Source organism: Gasterosteus aculeatus, chromosome 7 (genome assembly GCF_964276395.1).
Source record: "Gasterosteus aculeatus chromosome 7, fGasAcu3.hap1.1, whole genome shotgun sequence".
In the NCBI taxonomy this organism is placed as follows: Eukaryota; Metazoa; Chordata; class Actinopteri; order Perciformes; family Gasterosteidae; genus Gasterosteus; species Gasterosteus aculeatus.
The window spans coordinates 15,836,958-15,861,387 of NC_135694.1; the positions used below are offsets into that span (position 1 = coordinate 15,836,958).

General features: G+C 46.2%; 1 protein-coding gene across 5 annotated transcripts in view; it reads left to right on the forward strand.

Moving 5' to 3' along the window:
* LOC120821675 (uncharacterized) overlaps positions 1-22,883 on the forward strand; it is a 39,945-nt gene extending 17,062 nt beyond the window's left edge. For 4 of the 5 annotated variants that reach the window (XR_013468342.1, XR_005712574.2, XR_013468344.1 and 1 more), the window contains 2 exons: positions 6,915-6,978; positions 17,718-19,418. Coding sequence is in view for 1 of the 5 variants with exons in the window: in XM_078106495.1 (XP_077962621.1) it covers positions 6,915-6,978; positions 17,718-18,184 (531 nt within the window). In the remaining 4 variants the exon portion in view is untranslated. Of the gene's footprint in view, positions 1-6,914; positions 6,979-17,717; positions 19,419-22,746 lie in introns of those variants that run through there. The other variant, XR_013468343.1, reaches the window with a different exon arrangement.
* Positions 22,884-24,430: the final 1,547 nt, after the last annotated feature.

Here is a 24,430-nt window from a genome sequence, read left to right on the forward strand (position 1 = left end):
CCGGGCCACAGAAAGGCTTTATCTTTCATATAAGTGGAGTTCAATTTGGGTACGAGTCGAGTGCTCTTCATCTAAGCTATGTGTGTGTGTCTAGTGGAGGGGAAAGTGGAGAACTAATCAAATGTGGTTATTAACAGAGCACCAACGTCAGTGTTTGACAAGAAATGTGATCTTGACTCCGCAGCCCTCCAGAGGACCCTTCAGGACATTTAACTTCACATTCCCAACCAAGCCGCATGCTTTTCTGGGAAGGGTTTGCGTCGCAGGGATGACATCATACAGTTGTACATTTGTATTGAGCGGTGACGACAGCGTCGACGGTGCTCCAGCCGCTCTGTGGTTACCTGAGCACACCAACAGATACTCCTTCTCCTCTGTGTGAATGCAGAACGCAAAAGCCAAAGCATGTTTGTTTTTTTGGGACTGTAGAGCTGCATTCAGAGCTCTAATTGGGTCACTGGAAGTCGTCCCCCCCACCAACGCTCACACACTGTGTATAAATACACAGTGGCAGACATTTTGTGCTGCGGCCTCGCTGACCCGCTCACACACTTATTTTTACAGCAGTAATTTGCCATTGGTGCAATGGTTTGGTTTCAGAGGCCCCCGTCATTAATCACTGCGGCGTGATTACACTTTCTGTGAGCGTACTTATAGCGATTTGGCAGCAGTTGAAACCGCAACACCCCAGGATACTAATGAATGTTTGGGGGGGTGTGTGAGGGGGGGGGTGGAGTCAGTGGCAGTGCTGTGTAACCCCTTTAAGATCTTTCTGCCACACGAAATGCACCCCCTGGGGTGTGTGACACATTTTGTGTATGGCTTCTTCAACGGGATTTAACGGGTTAACAGCAGACAAAGGGAGCGGAGACCATGTAGCCCAGCAGGGGGGACCCCAGTGGAAACACCAGGGTGCCTCCTAATCCCCTCCACCCCCGCACCCCCCTCCGCTCTGTGCCGTCCCAATCACTACTGACTGACTCACTGTGCGGCTTTGCGGGCTCGAGAGCGGCCTCGTGTTTTTCATTTGGAGCGCATCTCTGCAGAATCTCTCACACACACACACACACACACACACACACACACACACACACACACACACACACACACACACACACACACACACCTTGAGCCCACGTGAGGATATTGTCACGCTGTTGGATGGGACAAATGCTCCCGATTCCTAATGGAGGGACGAATGGATGGTTTTATTGTGTTGACCAGCTGCATGTGATTTCCTGCTTTAAGTCCTGCTCCATCAAACCGAGAGGGTCCTACATTCCTGGTCCCCACAGTCCGTGTCCATACGGTCCCTTCCGTCCGGGTCTGGGAGCGGGTCTGACTGTGTGCTGCACACCATGGATCCCTAGTACTCATTTCAAAATGAAGGGCTTGAATCATTTTTGCAGCATTTATTTTTTCTGTGGTGTTTATTTTAGACAGACTCTCTGTTTGAGAGTCTGATGCAGTTTGATACCCAGGAATCCACTGTAAATTACACTTAAAAAATCTGTCTTAAAATAACAATGAATACCAAATGGGCTTCTGCTTATTTCAACCCCAAAAATCCTTTTTTTAACCATATTGTTATGAGCAAGTGCATTCCATCCTCTTCAAAGGGGCTTTACCGGGATGAAAGCTTGGAGAATAAAGTTGCCACAGCATTGGTATTTTCATTAATCAAAATATTAGGACATAAAAAAGCTTTATAACATGTGTAAGACAACTCTTCTGCAAACATTATCCAGAATGACTGTGGGTTCTACTCATGAAGCAACACACATTGAATGAATACAGTACCAAGCTCCTTCTCTTGTGAAGCTCCATCGTGTAGATATTGACTTGTTATTTAAATTCACGTAAGTAACTTCAATAATATAACAACTGGTACTTATTTTATCTCTTATGTCTGATTGTTTTTGCAAGGCCTCAATTAATTTCTGTAATTTCTGCAAATTCAGGTCATTTGCAGTTTTCGTCTTCCAAATGTCCGCCGATTGCCGCGATAATCTTTTTGGGGGAAGCATTTGGAAGTGACGTGCCGAAATATTCGATAAGAAGTCGTCTTTAATAAGTTTAATACTTTGTGTCTAATATAGATATCCAAAATCCCTAAAATGTTAACTTAATACATACATATTTGATAAGAAAATACATTTATTTTGTATTTAAATATACAGTTGATGTCCAACAATTAGTTAGTTGCAAAAAGCATATAGATAATATATATTAGTTCAGATGTTTAAACCTCGTCACCTGTGGTTTTTCAAAGAGGAATCTTTTCTCACACTTCATGGAAGTACACATCAGATGTGCGAGGCTCCTCACTGGCGTCTGTCGTCTCTCCGGCTGTGTAACACATTGGATTTGAGCACAATGGAAACCTTCTCTCATTGAGAAGTGCTCATTCTGCCTCTACGTAAATGCCAAACGGAGCCTTTTATTCCTCCATTGTTTTTGCGGTATTGCCCGAACCGCCTGATGGTAGACGCCGGTAATTAAAACTACAAAGCCACGGGAAGCTCTCGGGGGCCAAAAGGTGCCGCGCCGTCCGAAACTGTTTTAGATGTCGTTTGAATTCATTTCAAAATGCTCAGGTCAATTAGGAAGATCCATTCCTCCGCCTGCGTGTAATGTCATATTCATCGATCCGCAGAGCTCCTTTATGCGCTCATGTGTAGGAGACATTGGTGTTTCTGAAACTCTGCTGTTTGGAATTCATTAGGTATTGATCCCCTTGTAGTGACGCACGGTCCGATAGCCTCAGTCTGGAGCCGGCTTATCAAATCAGATGCCCTTTAACTGTGCTGTTGTTGTGCATCATTTACATTTCCTACCCGATCACCAGAGTTTCTGCACGCAGCATCTCTATTTGTGTTGTGCGATAAAAAAAGACCAGGCTCTATTCTCTTTTTTCCGTCTCGCTGTTCCTGTTGGGGACTCAGCGTGAGGTTTGGTTGTCTCTGCGCAGCCTCCTTCCTTCCCCTTACCTAGCTCACTGTGCGACTCCTCAGCCGTTCCCTCCCCGAGCGCGCCCATTGGCCGCTGCTCGGTCGGCGCTGGCCAATGAGCCTCTGCGAAAGATCCCAGTGTTTAGTCTGGTGCTAGGCAGCACGGTCAACAGACAGGTGGGTCAGGCAAAGTCATCCGTTTTGACGGGCTCCACGGCAAGAAGAGAAAAGCCTCTGTGAGCTTTATAAAGCAACTCCATATCCCGGCTTTACGAGTCCCAAAGCAGCATTGCTGTCACCTCGGTGAGAGTCAACAACCGGCCAGAATGCCGAGACGCATCACTCTGACTTTTGCTTGAGGTTTTGTATTTTTTTGTTGTGTAACATGTACAGTGGATGCCTCGTGTGAGCCTGCTGGGTGTGCATAGTAAGTAGTTTTACTAAATGAATGTCAATGGTACAACTAAACTGAAGTCATGCAGCTTCTCCAAGTGTCCTGACTGTCCGGTTCTACCTGTTCAATGTCAACACATCCTATTTGTTCCAGTAGTGAGCTGTGTTAGCCAGTATGAATCAATATCATCTCCCTGCATCGGCTGTTTACGGCCTCAGATGTTTTCAACAACCTATTTTAGGTACTGTTAAGCTGTAAAACCAGAGGGCACGGTGGGCTTTGCCTTGGTTTGGCTTGACTTTTTTCAACGTGGCGGCCAAACGTTGAAATAGAGAAACAGGCAACACAGTAAAAGGATGATGCTTCATATTTGACCAACGCTGTGTTTGATAGCTGTGTTGTCCTTGGAATCTGCCCAATGCCGCTATCAGCAGTAAAGGGATGTAGAAGCACCTGGTGATGTCACAGATTATCCATCCCGTGTGCTGCTGTAAGGATATAGGGACAGTTTATGGAAATTTACCAGAAATATGTCTCTATTGAATGGGCCAACGGTACCAGGCCGTTGTTTCGAAGCCACCAATGTCGTTTGTTCCCACGTGTGCACATGTGATGTGTTTTGGTGCCACCCTCCCCCACCAACTATAGATTTTTCACATCTAACAGCGTGAGAAGTCCGTCTGGTTTGTCTGGCCCTGTCTGGTGTGCAATGATATATCCCGTCCCATAGGGAGGTGCAACAACCCCCCTCACCCCCATTCTCATTTGAACTTCGACCCTGGCCTCCTTCCTCTCAGGATATGAAATGACCATCTCAGTGGGATTTTTTTCCTTTTTTCGTAGGTAGCAGATGACCACGTGAGCCGCATGGCCATTTTGTTGATAGATCTACTTCAACTGTTTTTTGTGTCTTAGGTGGACTCGCATATATAATGCGCTATGGCGTTGCATGGAATGTGACTGTAGCGGTTAATCGCAATCTTCTCAGCTTTTCACAGCACCGGTCTAATGTATCCACAGCGCTTCCTTCAAGCTAATAACAATAGAGAGGAGTAGTGTGCTAATGTGAGCAGCAGAGATGAGTTGACTGCATGTGATAATATTAAACATAACGTGCATATACGTCTTTTCCTGCATTAAAACCATAAACCATTCAACAATCCAGCTGTGTTAATGATGTGTGGTCCGCAGTGGAAAGAAGAACTGTCTCCGCTTGTCCCGGTCCGTAATGGAGTCTGAAATAATATGGTTTACGCTCTGATACAAGTGTTTGTTCAAAATTACTGAGGTATTCTATTTGTTGTGAAAAACTGTCAATAAGAGACGTTTAAGCTCCCAAACATTTTGAATGAATTTAAGACATTTTAACAGCGGATTCAATTGGAGCCCCCCTCCTTGATTTGTCACAATATGTTTGTTCTGAAATGTCCTGGTGTCTGTCATCGTCCGTACCGTTTATCTTTAGAAGGTGGCGGGGGGGCTGGAGTCTATCCCAGTCCACATCGGGCGAGGGACGGGTTCACCCTGGACCGGTCACCAGTCAATCGCAGGGTCTCGCATTCACACACCCGCAAGGGTGTCAGCAATTAACCCCCAGAGCATGTCTTTGGACTGTGGGCGGCAGCCGCAGAGAAGCCACACAGACACGGGGAAAACATGCAGACTCCACACTGAAATTCTGCTTGGTTGTTTCAAACCCAGAACATTCTTGCTGTGAGGGGGACGGTGCTGACCACTAAAACCACCGCACCACCAGGTACGCAAAGGCCATAAAATCTGATAATGAACACCAAATAAGCATTATGAATGCTCAGACATAACCACGGTTTGCAGTACATTTTTCCTAATGATCTCAGGTGCAGGCTAACATTTAGTGCTTGATGTATCTTCATTAGATACATCATCTTCTTTAATGATCGTACGTAAGTGTGACCAAAGACATTTGTAGAGTTTTAATATGCAGAAAAATAAACATAAAAATAAGGGTAAAACTAATATGGGACAGAGCCACAGCTCTCACAAACATGTCCTAATTGATTCATGGCCAGAGTTCGACAGATGCACGAGAGGTTTGGTGTCAAATTGAGCGAGAGAGAGTACTGAGCGGCTCTAAAGGCCTTAATCTGGACCCTGGCTCTTTAGTGAGTCCCGTGTCCATGACATTATACCTGTACTGTTAGGAGCCACTAAACACGCTCATTCAGTTCATTCAGACTAATCTGCCATGTTCACTCAAACAGGTAACTCAGCAGGTTGAAATGTAACATCACTATGAACCTGATCTGCTCAGCTCACATGCTTCAGGATGAATCCCGTCTTTTGTTTGAACAGAAGCGCGTCAACTTTCATTTCACCAGTTGGAGCGGGAAGAGCGGCCAGTCATTTGTTCGCCCCATGTCCGCTCTTTCGTTTTGACCCTGTTAAAAACAAAATTCGCTGGCGTCTGAACTGAAATCTCAAACAAGCCGCACGCCCGCAGAGTTGACTTTGGAAGGCACCGCGCATTCCTGCTTGACACCATATTAGCCCCCCCAACACCACCTTGGTGTGCTGGGCAGTCTGCCAGGTGGAGGTTGCCATGACTCCTAACAGAACCCTTCACATCCCCCCTCCCCAGCCCCAACCCACACACACATACACAACAGCAGGAGGTGCCAGGTTTTGGGAGGGGGGCGGCCCGGGCTGACGTTTAGATTTGGACAAAAGCTGTCTTTACAATGTCAGCAGAATACTTACTGGTAATGCTGCGGCTTTTTGGTGGGAAATCATGTGATCTCTCCAGCCATGTTTTGTGATGGAGCCAGGGAGGGAGGGAGAGGGAGGGAGAGACAGGGAGGGAGGCAGAGGGACAGAAAGGGGGAAACTTTGAATAATGATGCCAGCAAATCGTTTTATTCCAGTATTTTTCTTCTCTTTCACCCTCCTGTTTGCTTTTCGGAGGAAATGGCGTCCGCAGCGTAACCAAAACTGAGCGGCGCATTGTCAGCCAGCTCGCTTTTTAAGAAGGTGCCCCCTCGGTTCCTTTTCCTTGTTCGTCTCATTACCGAGAATAAAACGACACCAACAAAAACGCTGCTCGCCACCAGACATAGACGCCATAAATCAGGCCCAGTCCTGGGTAAGTGGCGTTTTTTCTTCTTTGCTTCAGACTTCCCTTTGTCGCACTGCGGCCGTGGGAATATTGCGCTGGTTGCAGTGCTCTCTGGCACTGGCACAGCTAGTGGTAGCCGACCGTGGCACGCTTCGTTACACTGGCAGCCCTCCCTGCTCTGTGCGGTGTTGGCTGAGCAGGACCAACCTCTCGCCAGAGACACGTCTCTGCTGGCCGCGAGGAGGACTGCTGCATACGGGGCCAGTTGCTGCTGGAACACGGCAACAACGAGAGTCACTGAGATATGTGGGAACTGGCGAGGTTTGTGGCGCTCAGTAGCTTAAGGGTGTAAAGTCACTCTGCAGTGTTCGTGAGGATCTGGTGTTCAATGTTGTGCAACGGTTCTTCTTCACATCACAATGGTTGCTAGTGTTCCACAAAGCACTAAAGGACTTTCTTTTTCCTTTTCTTTTTAAAGGAGAAGAACTCCGAATCGACCCAAACTCCACTCCCTCCTCGGCAGCAAGCCTCTTCCATGAAGGGTGAGTTTGTCTGCTTTGTTAACTTTCATTTTAAGGGACTCAACAAAGGCTCCTGCTGCAGTTTCTCCAAATGCCAGCAGAAGTAGATCCTCTGCTGCCCCCTTTCTACTCGCTGTCAGCGCTCAGTACAACAGGCACAGGCGTTTTGAGGTGAAGTCGCCTTGTGTGATTGGCTTTCTGCAGTCCGGGACACGTCACACTCACGACACACTCAGCCAGATGAACCGTAGTCACATTTTTTAAAACCGTCACTGTTTTGCTACTTTGGCCCTAACCATTTGGCACAAACCCGTAGATCCGATCTTGTGGCAAATCTGACAGCACAAGCTCGCCTCTGTGGGTCTTTGTCATTGTGGTGTGAACGTCGCTTTCTAACCTTTTTGGGGGGGAAGTCTTTATTGCTGTAGGAGCGTACACAGGTGAAAAACCAGCAAGAATACACTGAATTTAAAGTAATCTGACCTAAAAACTAGCTAGCAGCTGTCGCTCTCAATGTCGCTACAAGAGAAAGTGGCCAAACCCTCCCCTCCAAAGCCACCCCCCCAAAATGATCATCAACGTAAACAAGCAACATGGCTGCTGATCCCTACTCACAGCTGTGATTGAACTATTGATTGCTGTCTTCATTCAAAGCGAAGTTTGACATGTATTTATTTAGGCTAGTGGCATCTGATGTGCTTCATTTCATGAATAGAGAAGCTATATAAAGCTGACAATGTGTGCATCCGGGTTGAGGTAGTAGGTTGTATGGTTTAGAATTACACCCTGGGAGTTAACTGTACAACCTTCTAGCTTTCCTTGGAGTACACGTATGACATCTGTCTCCACTGAGAATACTTCTAATGCAGGGCCTCTTTGGGTAGCATTGCCTCATGCAGTGATGTGACCTTTGCCCCCTCTGTGGATCTCATTTCTTAGCTGACCTTTGACGTATGCTGTATTTTTTTACTTTTAGACTGAAAGCATTATGGTTGGAGTAACTGCACTGCATTGATTGCGTCATGGTGTCCCTTCAACTGCAACACACACACGGGCTCCACGTGAGCAGACCGTGACATTCTAAAATGAACTAACTATGTTTATTTATCGTCTCATTTGGAAATGGCCATTTCCCTCATTGAGGTGTAATTGTGTAGCGGAACCTATTTCACACAGTAATGGCTTTGCTCCTCAAGCGGTTGCTCCGCCTCCGTGGCCCCGTTTAGTCGGCGTGTGGGCCGCGGCGTTGGCCCCCGTGGGAGCCGCGCACCAGACATCGTGATGCACAGACGGTTTGATTACAAACACAATAATCAAAATGAATGTGACTGCCTGTGTTTAACAGATTCCTTCCCGGTGACTGCCATGCCCCGTGGTTTTACATTACTGCTCTCGCTCAGTTCATTTGAATATTTTGATGGCAGTTTACTCAAGTTAGATACAGTTCTTAGGGATTTGGAGCTCTAATTATCATACCTAACGTGTTTAAAGCCGTTGGCCCCGAGCTGCCTCCGCAGTAATAGTCCAAGTTCATGCGTGGTCTTTGGGCCTTGGGAAATAAGGTTTGCAGGTTTCATACAATGAGCATTTGTGATAAGAGGTCCAGTTTCAGGTTGAAGCTATGGCCTCAGTGACACTGAAGTCTCTGTTTACGGTGGTCTGACCTCATCGCTGTCTGGCACCGAGCCAGCGCTTGTAAAATCCTCCAAAGCACCAACACATACCACTGTTTCTCTTCTGGACGGCTTGATTAGAAAGACAGCATGTCTAGATCACGTCTGTGCTTTTCTGCTGCAGTTCTTTATCATTGTGACAGTGTATTTGGGGTTTGATGGATGTAACTGCTTTGCCGTGTTCGGGACGGCCCCCGCTTAACCTTTGTTATTTATGCAATTAGCTTTTTGGTCTGAAGTGGGGGAGGTTTTTGTTCATGGTGTTTGATGCTCAGAGTTTCCTCTGAACCGGCCTTATACCAAGCCAGATGTGTTGTACTCAGAGACTTCTAAAGGCTGTGTTTGCTCTTCTCTTTGGCTGAGGGTGGCACTTATAATAATAACAACCAAGTGGGGCCAATCAAACTACACTAATGATACTTATCTATAAACTCCTTATGCTCATCTCCATTTCATCTCACCTTCAACTGCTTATCCCTGGTTGGGTCCCGGGGGCAACACTTGCAGCAGGAGACCTCAAACTTCACTTTCCTGGGCCACAGTTATAATGCTCATCAAGTCCAATTTCTCTATCTGTAATATGTCATGTCCAACCAAATATGATTGGGTTGGGTTGGGTTTCCAATAACACTTTGTTTTGGTTGATATATTGCAATAAGCATAAATTGGACATTGGAAGGGAAGCCAAATGGGATTGGCTTATTGAACCACATTTTTTCTGATCTAGTCTAAAATTGACTTCTTAGTCGTCTTATTCCACAGTTTGTGGTTCTGCCAGGACACCCACGTTTATATGTGCACACGCTCTAAGACAGAAGTGACTTTTGTATTTCACTTATTTCCCTTTTAACACACAGGCCAGTCTTTTGGGTTTTATTTACATAGGTCAGATTCCCAAAACCATCTAAGGCACGTTACCCTGGAAAATCACTTATTTGTTTCCTACCAGTGCAGATATATGATGGGATTCATCTAAAGCAGCTATTTTTACACATGAGTAATGAAACGGGGGCCGATACTATCAGTTCCATTGAAGCTCAGTGATCCTGCTCAGCCTCGCATCGGCAACAGAGTCCATTGTCATCAAACAAGTGTCTGTGAGGAAATAGGATCCCGGTAAATCCCTGGAAACCCAAGAATCCCTTTTATGTCCTGCTTTTGCCACCCTGGTGTTCGGAAGCTCATGCCTCCTCATTGAGCCCAACATCTCCGGGGCTCACGTTGACAATGCTCCCAACCGCTCGCTTGAAAAATGCTCCCAATAACTGCTGACAAGTGGACAGGGAGGCAGATGGAATTTCATTGTCTTCAAATGAATAACTAAGGGCAGGAACAAATGCTTTATTTGATTAGAAACGGATCACCTCCCCAGCTGTCACAAATCAAACATGGCACAGAGAGTCGAGATGTGTCTTGGGTTAGGGTTTATTTTAAGAATTGTGATTTTCTCATCAACCCTCACTTCTGGATTTCAATCGCTCCTCCAGATGTGGAGGGGGAAAGTGTTGAGTCGCTGAGAATCATCCAGCAGCCCACAGCAGCACAGCTAAAAGTCATTGGTTCCAGCTGGGCCTTCATTTATGGGATGGTTGAACAAATACATTATGCAGTTCAGATTCACGAGGTTTTGAGGTCCTTAAGCTGCCTTTAGAAATGAATAAAAATAAGGTTAACGTTATGAAACTTAACGTTATGAACTGAAATCATTTGTAGCAGAAAGCGCTGGCAGTGTGACAAAGATCACTACAGCCTTGATCACATCTGCTTCATTTCCTCACGGCCAACACAAAGTGGTTAATTAATTCTGTGTCAAATACGTGAGCTTGCTCTTTGACATGCGAATCCAAGCTTCAGGTCACTATGAATCTCCTCAATAGAAAAGCAAAACCACACCAAAGTATGTACATTGTGTTCACATGGCAGATCACACTTTCGTGATCAGAGAAACTATTTATTCACGCACGGATAGAACCTCCTGCTCAAGGGTCGTATAATATTTCTAATATTTTCTCTGCCTCAAGTGTTCAAGAGCCATCCAAATCCATCACAGGGGAGGGGCACTCAGGCACTCTTAAAACCGGCCAATCACAGCGTGCGTCTACAACTGCTCAACCCCCTATTGGCTTTCCTGCTGTTGATGTCAGCGACATGTGGAAACCTTAGCAAAAAATGGTCTGATGGTTGCAGGTTCTGACCCGGCCGCGCGCTTCACCTCCGCCAGCTCATAAAATCTCCCTCTCGAATGAAAGAAAGCCGCCCCGAGCACTATTTCTTCCAGAGGAAGCATATTCCCTTAATGTGCTCGGGGTTAATGGCAAATGAATAATCATAACACAGCGATGGCAGACGTTGGGGGGGTGGGGGGGACGTCATTGATCTGTCTGGAGTAAGCCTGCTTCTCCTGCTGCATCAGCCACCCTCCCCCTATTGATACGCTCTTGCCCCTTGACCCGTGGGACAGATCAATGGCATTGATCGGAGAAGGGCATGGACAAGGGCAGGATCTGCTGACTGGCCCGACAGCTAGTGTGACCAGACATGATCGTCATTAATGTCCCGCTGGCTGGCTGCCGAGGCGCTGTGCATTACATATTTACCTCGTCTACCTGCTATGTTTTCCCATTGCGTCTCAGATAAGTCAGTTAGATACCTTTCTGATGCCTGCTTGTGGCACCTGGATATGGGACCAACTGTAAGTGTCGTGCCGCAGAACGTCTCGCTGCTTATTGTGAATATTCCGACTCACAGCGACGGACGTCTCCGATCGATGCCTGATCCCCAGCGCCTCTGTGAAAATGTGTCGGCGGTACCTAACAGCAGCTATTGCCCGCCATTTGCTCTCGTGGGGAAATTTCATCACGCCAGCGGGTTCTGTTTCCAGTCTAGACTGGAAACCAAGTGGGTAATGTTTGTGTGTGTGTGTGTGTGTGTGTGTGTGGAGCGGTGATGGGCGGGATGCGGCGACAGCTCCAGACTGCAGTGACACGGCTGTAATGGAGCTGATTGATCACCTATATGGTCGCCTGCTGGCCCCGCTGGCTTTAGCATAGAGCACCCCTCCTCCTCCGCCCCCCCGTCTCTGCGTCAGCGGCGCCATCACTGAGCCAATCTGCGAAGACCCACCATCCCCCATAGACTTCAACCTGGCCACGGTTTTGACATTGGCTGCAGGATTCAGTTGGCGTTGCCCCCCCCCCGCTCCTCACTGTGTGCACAGAGGTGCCGACTCTTTAACGAGGGGACATTTTACAATTCTGCCTTTTATTTTTGAGTGCAAAGGAAAAGAAAAAAAGGGGCCGTTTTCTATCTGAATTAAAGGGCGTAATCAATCAATGATAACATTTGCAGATCTTCCACCCAGCCCCTTCCGTGTCACACGGGGTCACAACCCTAATCTATCCAGGGTGTTGAGGGGGATTCGACTTTGAGATTAGAACAAGCTGTCAAGGGCAAAACTCATTTAGACACAATCAGAATAGGAAAAAAAAGTTTTGCATTTTAACAATTTTTAACAATACAAAAAAAAATGTTTTGTATTGTTTTATTTTCTACAGCCTTTCCCTACAGTGGAATTATATACATTATTATAGACACGGTACAATAATACCACAAAATACATTATATTAAATTCAATAGCTGTGCTGGCAGAGAGAGGAGACATTTAGGGGAAGATGGAGAATTAAAAAATACCAGACCGATAATCAAGGACTAGCCGCCACCTGCCCGTCCCGTCGGACTGATTGTCCCGTGCCTCGGGCTGCTTCCTCCAAGCCTCGGGCCCCATGACAGTGACCACGTCCACATCCAGGCGACAGCTTGTGCGTGTTCGTCTTTCTGCGTCCTGCGTCCTGCTTTTTCCATTCAAACCACGTTGGCTATCTTTCATCTTTTTGTCTGTTTGCTGTCGGTTTTGCATGTGCTGCCAGTTGTGTGTGTGTGTGTGTGTGTGTGTTGTCTGTCTCTGATGACTGTTTGCTATTTTAGTATCAGAGCCTTTATCTGTTGATTGGTGTCTGTGTCTCTGCCAGCTGAATTCATGTTAGTAGACCATGGGATAGTTACAGTGCATCCTGCACCATGGCTGTGTGTGTGTTTGTGTGTGTGTGTGTGTGTGTGCGCGCACCGCAGGAAAAGAGAAGAAATTGATCAGCACAGAGAGGAACGTGGTCGCCAGCTAAGGCTGGATGGAGGGTGCGTGAGAGAGAGAGAGGGAGAGGGAGAGGGAGCGAGGGCTGTCGCTGCACACTGCTGCTGCAGTATCTCACTTTGGGTGAGCAGCTGCACACGGCGAGAAACAGACAAGACAGGCAGACAGGTACAGGGGAGGGGACGGGTGGGGGTGTGGACATAGTGGTAAAGGAAGGACAGGAGATGCAGGAGCAGCAGGGCTTGGTGGGGGTGGAGGGCTCAAAAGCTGGAGGAGGGGTGGGGGGGGTGAGAGCGAAAGGTAGCGGGATGCGGCGGCAGGAGGAAGCAGACATTTTTGGCTTTTCCTTTCTTCTTCTGCAATGGCAGGCGTCGCGTTGGACCTGTGGCGATAGAAAATGAGTAGAGGAGGTGGGGGGGTAGATGACAGTGTCAGTGGAGCTGATGTGTCCTAGTGTCTGGATGGGGGGAGGAGAAGGAGTGGTTGCAGGGATGGAGCTCTGTGCTGGAAGGGGGGGCGCGGCGGGCGTCCCACCTCACTGACCTACGTCTGGCTGCAGCCTCCGGCGGACACCCCCACGCCATGCTTCTACCGCTGCCCTTTTTTCCCTCTGCACTTCCTCGTCCTCGGAGGCGGACAACAAAAGGAGTAGTCGGCGGGCAGTCGGAAGGCAGTTGGGGAGGAATCGGGGGGCAGTCGGCGGGCAGTCGGCGTGGGCAGGAGGAGACGGAGCGTGTGAGGCGGCGCGGAGCATTCGCTTCCGGAAGCCTCCACTCTGCCGGTTCCCCAGAGAGGAGGAGACAGGCAAAGGCATCTATCCCATTTTTTTTTTTTTGTCTGAGGGGGAGGAGTTGTGAGGTGGCTGGCAGGATGGGGAGGGCGGGTGGAGAGAGGGCAACCGGCAGTGTGTTTGGGTACATGACAGGCAAAAAGGACATGGGAATGTCTTCACCATGACTTTGTTCATATTCACCGGGAAGTCCGTGTGCACCTGCAGCATCGAGCCTTCTCCTCGGTCCTCTCTTGGATCCATGGAAGCTCTTTGTTGCCTTCAACAACTTATTGCATGCCAAGCCTGCGACCGCGGTTGGCTGGGTAGGCAGCAGGGCTCTGCCATCCAGGGCGTTGCAGTCAGAGTGGCGTTTTTTTTACAGTGTTCTTGTTGATTGATTAGGGTTTTTAATATATCTATTTTGCAATATGTATGTATACATATAAAGCACACGGCCCAGCAGACGACTGGTCGAGCCGCCCAAGAAGGGACAAATGTAGACTGATGATCAGCCGATGCTCTTCAGGACAAAGAGGGGAGCCCCGGCTGCTGGAATGGGGGGGCTTTTCCTCTCGCAGCACAAAGGCTAGTTAGCACAGAGCAGGCTGCTTCTGCCTCTGGGTGATGAGGGTTGTTTAAGTCTGAACAAATCGACGCATTCAACCGCTTTTTCCACCTTTTTTCATTTTCCTTCTTCGTTGTCGTCCTTTAGCATTCGCTGTGCGTGCTAAGAAGGTTTCTACTTCTGCTTGTCTGTGTGCTGAACCCGTTCGAACAACATATCATCATTGCGGGAGGAATATGGATCCTCTTTTTATTTTTTTATTGCAGCCAATGTCTGGTATAGTACAGAGACGTTGTGGCTACTGGTGCCTTCGGGAAGAGATTGGGTACTTTCAAGTAGCAGTGGCTGACGAAGTGTGTGTGTGTGTGTTTGTGAGAGAAAGATAGGGAAAGGTTGTGTTGCTACGCGGCGCCCTGCAGCCGACTGCAGCTCCTCAGTAGACTCAGTCGTACTTCACCTGCTCCCTGAGACCCTAACTTGTGAGCTCTCTTGATAAAATATCACGGGTTAGGCTCTCGGGACGCGGGTGGACGGCACAATCGACTTTCAGCCGAGCGGTCCCGAGGGTGGAGTCGGAAAGAAGCACTCCCTGATTTACCGCTAGAAATATACATACTAGGAACGACGCGGAGGACGGGGTAGTTGAGACATGAGGAGGAAGTAGCTCAGGCAGGTAGCTTTTGAACCGTATGTGTAGAATAGGTATGTTTTCAAAGCGGCTTTCGGGATCTCTGCATCGTCATCGCCATCAAACCTTAAGCGCTGGGCCGAGGGCCGACATATCATCTCTCTGCGCGTCGAAATCTTTGTTTCAATACATGGGATCTGATGATGAGACCCAGGACATCTACCACTCCACAACCACACCCAGCCCCAGAGTGGTGCTGGCTGGCCCGTCAGCACCGCAGCCCATTTGTCTGTCTGATGGTCCATCACTGGACAATTGGCCCTGAGCCGCATCCGCAGCAGCCGCTTGCACACAATGTCTCATACACATGTTTCACAGCTCTGCTTCCACTAACTTAATCCCTCCACTGCAGCTAAATCCATTAGCAATTATTTTTTAAAGTCCTGTCATTTTTGTCTCGGATTACTATAAGAAAGTGTGCAAAAACTTAATAACCATATAATATATTTGTTTGCAAAGAATACAAATATATAAAAATTAAGTGAAAGTAATATCATTTGAAAAATATTTTTTCCCAAAGTTTTAAATTAACGTTATTAATTTACAATTAGGTGAAAAGCCAAATATTTATAATAATAGCTATCTTTTTTTTTAATAGAGACTGGAATGTTTAAAAAAACTGCACGCGTCATGGTCACGATTTAAATGTGAGACAGAAAGTAAGATATCAAGGGGCAGACTGTGGAAATGAGAGACAGACATCTCATTGTGTGTTGAAGATCAATGAGCAGATTTTTGGATTGTTTCATCAGTTCCACAATCATTTTTTCTTGCTTTCCTAATACAATAATTTCCATTTAAATGTTCCATCGACAGAAAATGTCAAATAACCGTATACGTCAATATATAAACATTGTGAATTAGCAGGGTGAAAATGACCGTATAGAACAGCGGGCTGCTGACTCTACACCATTATAGAGTCAGGCCTTTTCCTTTATGCAACTCAAAGGTGGTATTTCTTTCACCATTACAGCTTGACCTGATTTTTTAAACTCTCCCCTTTTCCCAAGGCAGCACGCTTTTCTGAAAACCTCATTTCTGCTAAATTACCCATATTAGGAATGCAGTTCAAAACAATCGATTTTCTCTCTAACACTCCATCTCTCTCCCAGTTTCCCTTTCGCTCGCCAATTATTATTTTTTTCATTTTCTTTCCCCACCCACCCCCGGTTCCCCCGTTTGGTTTCACGCCGAACAATGCCTTTGCCAGCTAATCAGTGTGTGCCTGTGCCACAGAGCCCCCAGCAACAGCTGAAGGAGCGCCGTGCCCCCATGAATACCAAACAGCTCCGGCACAGTGCGACAAGTGCTGAGCAGTCAGCAGAGCTGGTGCCCACAAAACAGCCAGACAGTTTTATTAGGGTCTGTCTGACACGCAACACCCCCCCCCCGTCCCTCTTCCCCCTCTGCCTCCCCCCACCCTGACAGTAACAAAGCAGCATGCTCAGAGCAATCTGCCAAGGATCCAATAAATAATAACCCGTAAAAATCGGCTCCCGGCTACTTCAGTGACTCTGCTGAATGGGAATTAGAAACTTGGTTCAAAGTCAAAGCAGTTCTGAGGAAGCCACTGCTCATTGATCTGTTATGGGCCATAAACACACTACACTGCGTCACACAAAACAGGCAGGGGAACCCCGTTTTCTGTTAATACTGCAAGTTTATTGACTTATTAAAAATGAATTCACTTTTTTATCTTGAGCTTTTGGGCATAGGGTCAAATTATTTCCTCATCACAAATTCTAAACCTGCTTCACTTTTTATCAATGTCAGTTGGTTATGAATTAGCATATTAAATGTGAACATATTTCGCATTAGAATGTGTTGTTTTTAAATAAGAGCAGTGATCGTAATTTCCCTTTTTTGGTCTTTTGATTTTTGCAGTAACAGTGAACCTGGAAGTGGTTGTCAAGGTCACATCACTGCATGGTGCGAGCTGTTTGAAGTCCTTCAAGTATATCTTCAGTATTATCTGTCTTAATATTGTCTTTAAACACAGCGCAGTACAACAGAAAATATTATGTTTTTTCTTTTTTTTTAGCAAGTGGGATGTTGAAATCTCCTCAAAATCTGAATTCATGAAAGTGATCAATAAGCAGAACTTCAGCTTTTCCTTTATTCTAAGGTACCTAAATATTTAATAAAATGAATAATGCAAGTACGCTCTTTGGTCACTGACCATCCTGAACCCCGTGCGTACCCTGCTCTCCGCTCGTCCTTTACTTCCTGCAGGAAGCATGGATGCGGATGCAGAATGGGTGTAGATAAACCAAAGGCTCCAGCTGACGGACCCGGTGTGTGTGTGAGAGATTACTCTCCATTGTTCAGAGGTGGTCATGTAGCACGCTGCGCCCCCTCGTCGCTCGCCGATAAAAGTAATAAGGGACAGATTAACGTATTTGGATTCGTGGCTCAAATGGATTTAGTAAAATAGACGGCTGGTTTTATTTACGTTTTTTGGGGGTTAGGGTTGACCGGCATGTCGTGTTGGCTGCTGAAGCAGCTTAGTGTTCGCTGGATCTCTTATCGCAGCAGGGACAGGGGGGGGGGGGCGTTCGGTATGCCTGATAGAGGAGCAGTGTAGAGAGGGGGGGGGGGGGGGCGTCTGACTTTCCAGACACTGCGGCAGGAGGCCAGACAGTCACCTCAACACACAAACACACACACTGTGTGCCGCTGGCATGAGCAAAAACATGCAGGCGCACATTTAATACACAATAATCCCCCTCCAGCCCTAAAGTCTGCACTAAAGCTAATTCAATCTTGTTTGGAATTCAATCAAGGCTATAAATTGTAGTGCCACTTGTAATGCAATTATCCCCGTGCATCAAGCTCAAATAAAGTTTGTCTTTTATTCTCCGGGCGACAGGGATGAGAGATAAACCCCATTAACCACTTTGTTTTTTTTCTTTCAGATTACAGTAAGTGCTGTGAGAGGTGGAAGAGGGAGGCGGGGGAGGGTGGAGGGGGATGTAAAACGGACAGTGGAGCGGCGCTGAGACCCGTGTTTATCCATCGACAGCGCTTTAGAAAGAAAGAGAAAGAAAGAGAGTCGAAAGAGCCGACGCCGAAGATTGAGAAGCAGCGAGACCGGTCCGGAGGTGAATGCCGAATGGAACGACCCCCCGCCCCCCTCTCCCGGTGTCTTATCTCCGGTCTCCCTCTCATCTGTGATTCACTCCGGGGCGTTGCCAGGGAAACCTGGTATCTGGCCAGCAGCTTGAGGAGGTTATTGATAACTGTGCTGTGTCTAGCAAGCTGGGACTTGAATGTGACCCGCGGCTGGCCTCAGAGAGGCGCCGTTAACCCCTCGGCGGCTGTGACCTTATGGGACGTGCCTAATCAGAGTTCCACCTCCACGCTCTCCGTGACTCTTTGGTGACGCCGCATTAGTGCCGCGGGGGGTTGTTTTGGACGACTTCCAATTAGAAAGGAAGGGAAACGTCTCGCTTGTACTGTAGCACGTGTCCGGCTAGCCCGGTCCAATCCCGCTGCTTTTTCTTTGTGCCCCTCAAACGCGACCTTGACCAAAAATTCCCAGTGTGTCCTTGAGTGCATCCGCTCAGTCCCCGAGGCCACGTGGATAATTACTGTGCTCTTTGTAGGGCCGGTCCTTGATAATCCACCACTGAAAGATTGAACGTTTCAGACAAATCCTGCTACATTGGTTTCTAGGGGGCTTCCGGTGGGCTTAATAAATATAAATATATAAAGATAAATGTCTGTATCTCTATCTGAGGTAAGACAAATCCCTTCTCCAGGTGGGGACCCTTCCTTTCATGGCCTTCTTCTGCGCAGGCCTTCAGTCAGCTGACAGAGTGTGAGGGGGGGGGGGCAGTGCTGTGGCTTTTGCCTGCGCTTCTCACAGTAGCGCAGTGAGTCAGTGAAAGTGTCAGAGCGGCGTAACGCGCTGCCTGCGCCAGCTAATTAGCCTTCACGCCGTCAGGGGGCCGCTGCGCTCTGCCCAGGTGCCCACTGCACAGAAAGAGCCCAGACGACCTTTACACTCGGCGCCGGCCCAATGCAGTCACTTAAAACGCTGATGGATGTCAGCGGGCCGCTCCCTACCAGGCCGCCTCCTCCTTTCTCTCTCTCTCTCTCTCCGCCCCTCCCTCCCCCTCTCTCCCTTCTCCTCCCGTTCTACTGCTCTTCTCCCCTGTTCACTCTCTGCTCTTCAGGAATGATGAGGAGGAAGAGTAAGAGGAAAGGGGGGGAAGAGCAAAGTCAATCTCCCTCCCAAGACACACGCACGCACACACACACACACACACACACACACACACACACACACACACCTCGGCTCCTCATTAGTATGCAGCGGCGGTTGCACAGGGGACAAGCATCAGCAGCGTGGAGGGGAACCGGATAGCAGGTAAGGACAATAAGAAGGGGAAGAAATACGTAGGCAGACAGGGAGAGAGGGTTGAATTATTGTAAGGACACACACACACACTGCCTTATATATTTGTAAAATATAATAGTCTGGGTTTCCAAAAGGCATCAATTGACAAATATTTGTTTCTTGTATTTTACATCCAAAGTGAAAATGTATTAATTATTGGAATAACAACTTTTTGTTTGTAAATCATGGAATTTCAATAAATGTTCCAGAAGAATATGTTTTGCCTTTCGTTATTTAAACATCTGATGTTTTGTTGCGTAAAAGCAAACAATGGAGAAGTCCTGCAGTTTCCCCTCAAAACAATTTCACCTGTGAGGTTTTCATTCCCCCCATGATATGTACGCTATTGGTTTTGCTGCCAAAGGCAACAAGGAGAGGTGTATTAGACAAATAATCATACACTCTGTAAGTGTGTGCGTGTGCGTGTGCGTGTGTGTGTGTGTGTGTGTGTGTGTGTGTGTGTGTGTGTGTGTGTGTGTGTGTGTGTGTGTGTGTGTGTGTGTGTGTGAACGAGCGTTGGGGGAGCGGTGCGAGCCTGGCTGCAGATATCATCCATCTCCTTGTCACCGGGCCCAAGGGCTGCTGGGAAAGTGGCAGACAGCTCACGACTGACAACAGAGGCGGCATCCTAATTTTCCAACACAGAATACTTGAATTAATTTTTTTAAAAGAAGCCACGGCTGCTCCTCTCTCCCACCCAGTAAGGAAAACCATTAACCCTCTGGACCCAGATCCAAACGTGCACCTCAGCCCTGGACATCACATCAGCTCCCATCATGCATCTTGAGTTGCAGACACTGCAGGGATTTCATCCGCATGATGCATTTTTCAAAATAAAAGTCTTCTTGGCAATAGCGTGTTCTAACTGGATTACATGCTTTCTGGTTGGCCTTGACTAATTGTGTTATAAAGCTGTTGTCAGACATTCAATGGCTTTTGTTATATTTTGCCATTTCTCCAACAGCTTCTGTCTCTCATCTCTGTTTAGTGAAAAGCTTTTCCAGTCCCGATAGAGATATCTGCGCTTTACAGAGTACCCATAATGTACCAGTGTTTATTTACTAACCAGTGTGGAACGGACTGGGATCATTCTTTTACGCTTTCCTTTGTAATTTGTCTAAATGTAGCAAGTAAATAAATATAAATAAATAAACTGTTGTTTATTATTAAAATAATACTTGGTAAAACAGAAGCTTTGCAAAAAGAAAATTGCAAAATTCACATTAGTTACAATTTAAGTATAAAACCTTGTAAATACGTCAATGAATTGGTAAAACTTTAACAAATAATTTAAATTCCACTATGTTTTATTCTTAGTATGTGAACAATGATAGTTCCCATTGTGAGCCATAACTATTACTGGTGCATTCCCATCTCTGATCCTACATGTGAAATCAACATTGGCACGAGGATTCGTTTATAGGTCATGTGTGTAACTACGTGTGCTTTCTGCTCTTTTTTAGGTTTTGTAGTTTCACTTAAGAAAGGAAATTAAAGGGTCGTACATTTGTGATGGTCAATATAATTGTGGAGACATCATGGAAATAAAAGAAATAATTTAATCATTACAGTATTTATTTGGTCCTGCATTAGTAATATGATGATGTGTAAAGGACATCTGTCGACGCTTTGAACACATGAATGAAGGATATCGAGAGGACGAGGCCTGCGAGCTCAAACACTCGGCCCTCACCTGTCGGGTGGCAGGAAATGTACGTTACAGGAATAACACTTGTATGTTAACAGGAGAGACAAAACACAACCCAGTGACCATGTGGGTTGACGAGAGAGTGTGACCTCGTTGTTTGGGAGGAATAAAGTATATATATATATATACACATACATATCCATCTATCTATTTAAACACCAGGTCTTAGGCCTGGGGCCCTAACCAAAAGGGGCACAAACATACATGAAATTACTTTATATATATTTATAGTTAATATACTACTTACTGTGTACTATGAGGAAATCATTTTAGTATATATACTTAATCTTGAACATTTGCCTCACAAAATAAAACAAGACACAAATAGCATTATTATTATTTAAACTATCCAGAATCATATCAGAATTCAGCAAATCATCGTGAAAGGACAATTTTGCCTTTTTTCATTTCTCACTTGAAAATTGAATACAGTTTATTTAGGTTTTTTAACTTAGGTTACGTTGTCCTGAAGTCCCAAATGGCAATGTCTACCAGTAAAAAGCCTCAGTCTTAAGTAATGATAATGAATTGTTGGCAACATGCAATAACCCACTTATAATAAAATATACATGGGAAATCTGCCTCATGCATATATATATATATATATATATATATATATATATATATATATATATATATATATATATATATATATATATATATATATATATATATGTTTTAAAGCCGCCTGTGAATAATTAGTCAATGTGTTTTAATGCTACTGTTATTGAAAACAGTAGTCCATAACTTTTAACTCCTTTCTTTAAATTGTGTATCCTCTTAAGAGTACATTAGAATGTTTTAAAACAGGAATTAATTCTTGCTCAGAAATACTATTTGAAAGTGTTTCCTTCCTCTTCTTGTATCCTGTGGTTGTTATAAAGCAGAGTAAGGCGTGTTACATTCACCGTTAAATAAACCAAAAGGACCGTATGACCTTCTGCTGTTGTTTTTTACTGACATTAAAGAAGAAAGAAAATAGCACACAGAACTATCGGAGTTTGTCATTTGCGGTTTACGTCTCTATGTTTGGCTCGCTGTAAAACATGAACCCTTAACCAAGTGCACATGTGAACGAGCTCATGGGAGGAAACCCAAATGTGCACGCGACCAAGGACTCGTCTTGGAAGCTTCAGCGTGCTCCACATTGAAACACTGCTCGCATTTTTTGCCAGGAGATTATTGCCTGCATGACATGGACGCCGCATGAGCCACTGTGTGTTACGGCAGCAGGTCAAAGAAACCAAGTTCTGGCCTTTTTTCAATAAACTGTCTGCAGCATCTGGGAATGAAATAACCTGCTTCATTTAACCAGTTCCTCTGTATACCCCCCCCCCCCCCTTCCCCCCTCCGTTCCTCAGACCTGCTCTGGTGCATTGCTGCGAGCATGAGGGTTTTGAACGGAGCTTCCAAGCTGTTTAGAAAATCCCAGTGACCGTGATTCAACCACAGCATGCTCAAAGAGAGAGGTTTCTGAGGCCTGGGACCGTGACCCCGGCCGGGCACGCAGACGCCTTTGGTTTCTGATGGAAGTAAACATCATGCTTGAACATGTTACCAGAATCTGCTGACTCTGTCGATGCCAAGTGGCCCCGGGGAATCTCACGCGGAGGAAAATGAACGCATACTGTGTACAGTATATATATAGTATGTAGGGTGTGGCATTTAATCACAGCCTACAAATCATGTGTATAAATATGGTTTCAGCATTCAGTCAACTGCAGATAATATCTTGCACCTGTGCTTAGCTCAGCCGTTGCACACATGCTGTACATATGACATATAATGTAATGGAATGACTGAATGGAGTATTCATTTCCCCTGTTACATACAGTACCCATGACCCCTACCACACGGGATCGCATGGCACACAATGACGTCACAGGGAAACAAAGACCTCCGCCCGTTCCAAAGAAGACTAATCCATGCTCTCCTTGTGTCCCAATCAGAGGAAAGCTGGAGGGATCTGAGACAATAGAATATTATATAAGCCGTGCTAGCTGTCTGTCACTTTGATTGAACTACTGGACTGCCATGATACGTGGCGTGGACATTAATGGTCCTCCAACAGGGTGAAGGCCAGTGAAATAAAAGTACATTTTTAATGCACATTTTTAGATTTTATAGTTTTTGTTAAATATTGATTTATATCTAGTTGCTGAATGCTGAATGTGTCAATAAGTATCAATCAGTATCTTATACATTCATTACCTTTTCTTTCTTGTAATCTGGTTTCAAATGTCTGATGACTCATCCTGCCCCAAGGGGGGGGGGGGGGTTACTAAATAAACCATCCAATCGATGGTCACACAAATCAGCATTTATTTGAGCTTACGTAGCACTATGGAGAGAGAAAGGAGAAGGTGTGTGGGACAGAGGTCTAATTCATTCAAGGGACAATTTGACAATTTCCAGCCCTCTCTACGTCGCTGCTGATTATTACTTGCATGCTAACAAGCTAAACTAAAATGGGACATTGTCTACCCCCTTCATCAAAAGTACTGCTCCTCAATAGAGCCCCATAGCTGCCAACCCGCCTCCTGTTTCTATGAGAGTTTTTTCATTATTTTTACATCAACAGAAATTACCTACCACGAAACCACATCCTCAGGCCAAAGTCTATTTAAAACCATACGCATTCCATTTTCTATTTCATTTGACTCATCTTGTTTATGAAGACCAACTGTGGGGTCCAGATTCTAAGATTTCAGCTGAACACACACATCTTTTTTGTCCTATTATTTTTAGAACTGAATCCTGTTTGATGAAACCATATATAAAAATGATTTAAAAAAAATGTAATGTGTATTAATGTATTGACTTTTAAAACACGTGCCATTTATAAAAGTTAATATTTCAAATCCTCATTGAGACAGAACAAACGGTTAAAGACTTGCAGTCGTTTGATCATCTGAGGATACAATAAACATCCACATGAGCACACACATCTTCAGTGCATTGATTCATCTTCATGTCACAGTCTCAAACAACAATGATGGAGTTCCACGGATCACCACCTCCTCGTGTTGTGCCAAGCTGGGCCGGGCAGCACATTGCTGCGGTAGAGCACACGACGCGCTGCACAGATGTGTCCGTCTCTCACAGGCTCACTGGGGCCTGCGCTCACACAGCGGAGCCGTCAGCGGAGGCGCTGAGCTCGTCCTCGTGATGCCGACGGGAGGACAGACTTGTGTCGGAGGCAGCCGGCGGAACCGAGCAGACAGAGCTGCTGCGTGAAGGAGACGCCGTCTCATCTGTAACGAGCCAGTTTCGGCGCTCAGGCTGGACAATGTGACAGCTCTTCATACCGGACGGGCCTCCGTGTTCAACACAACCTCTGAGAGGAGACGCTACGTTCATACAATGAGATGTATTACAGTAACAACGATGAGGCCGTGATGTTATTTCTCTGTGGTCTAACATCCTCTGATCTAACACTGTGCAGACCTGCCTGTCAGCTGATTGGATAAGACCCGCAGCGCTGCCTCATCAGTGGAAAGAGCTCTGCCTCCCCCTGG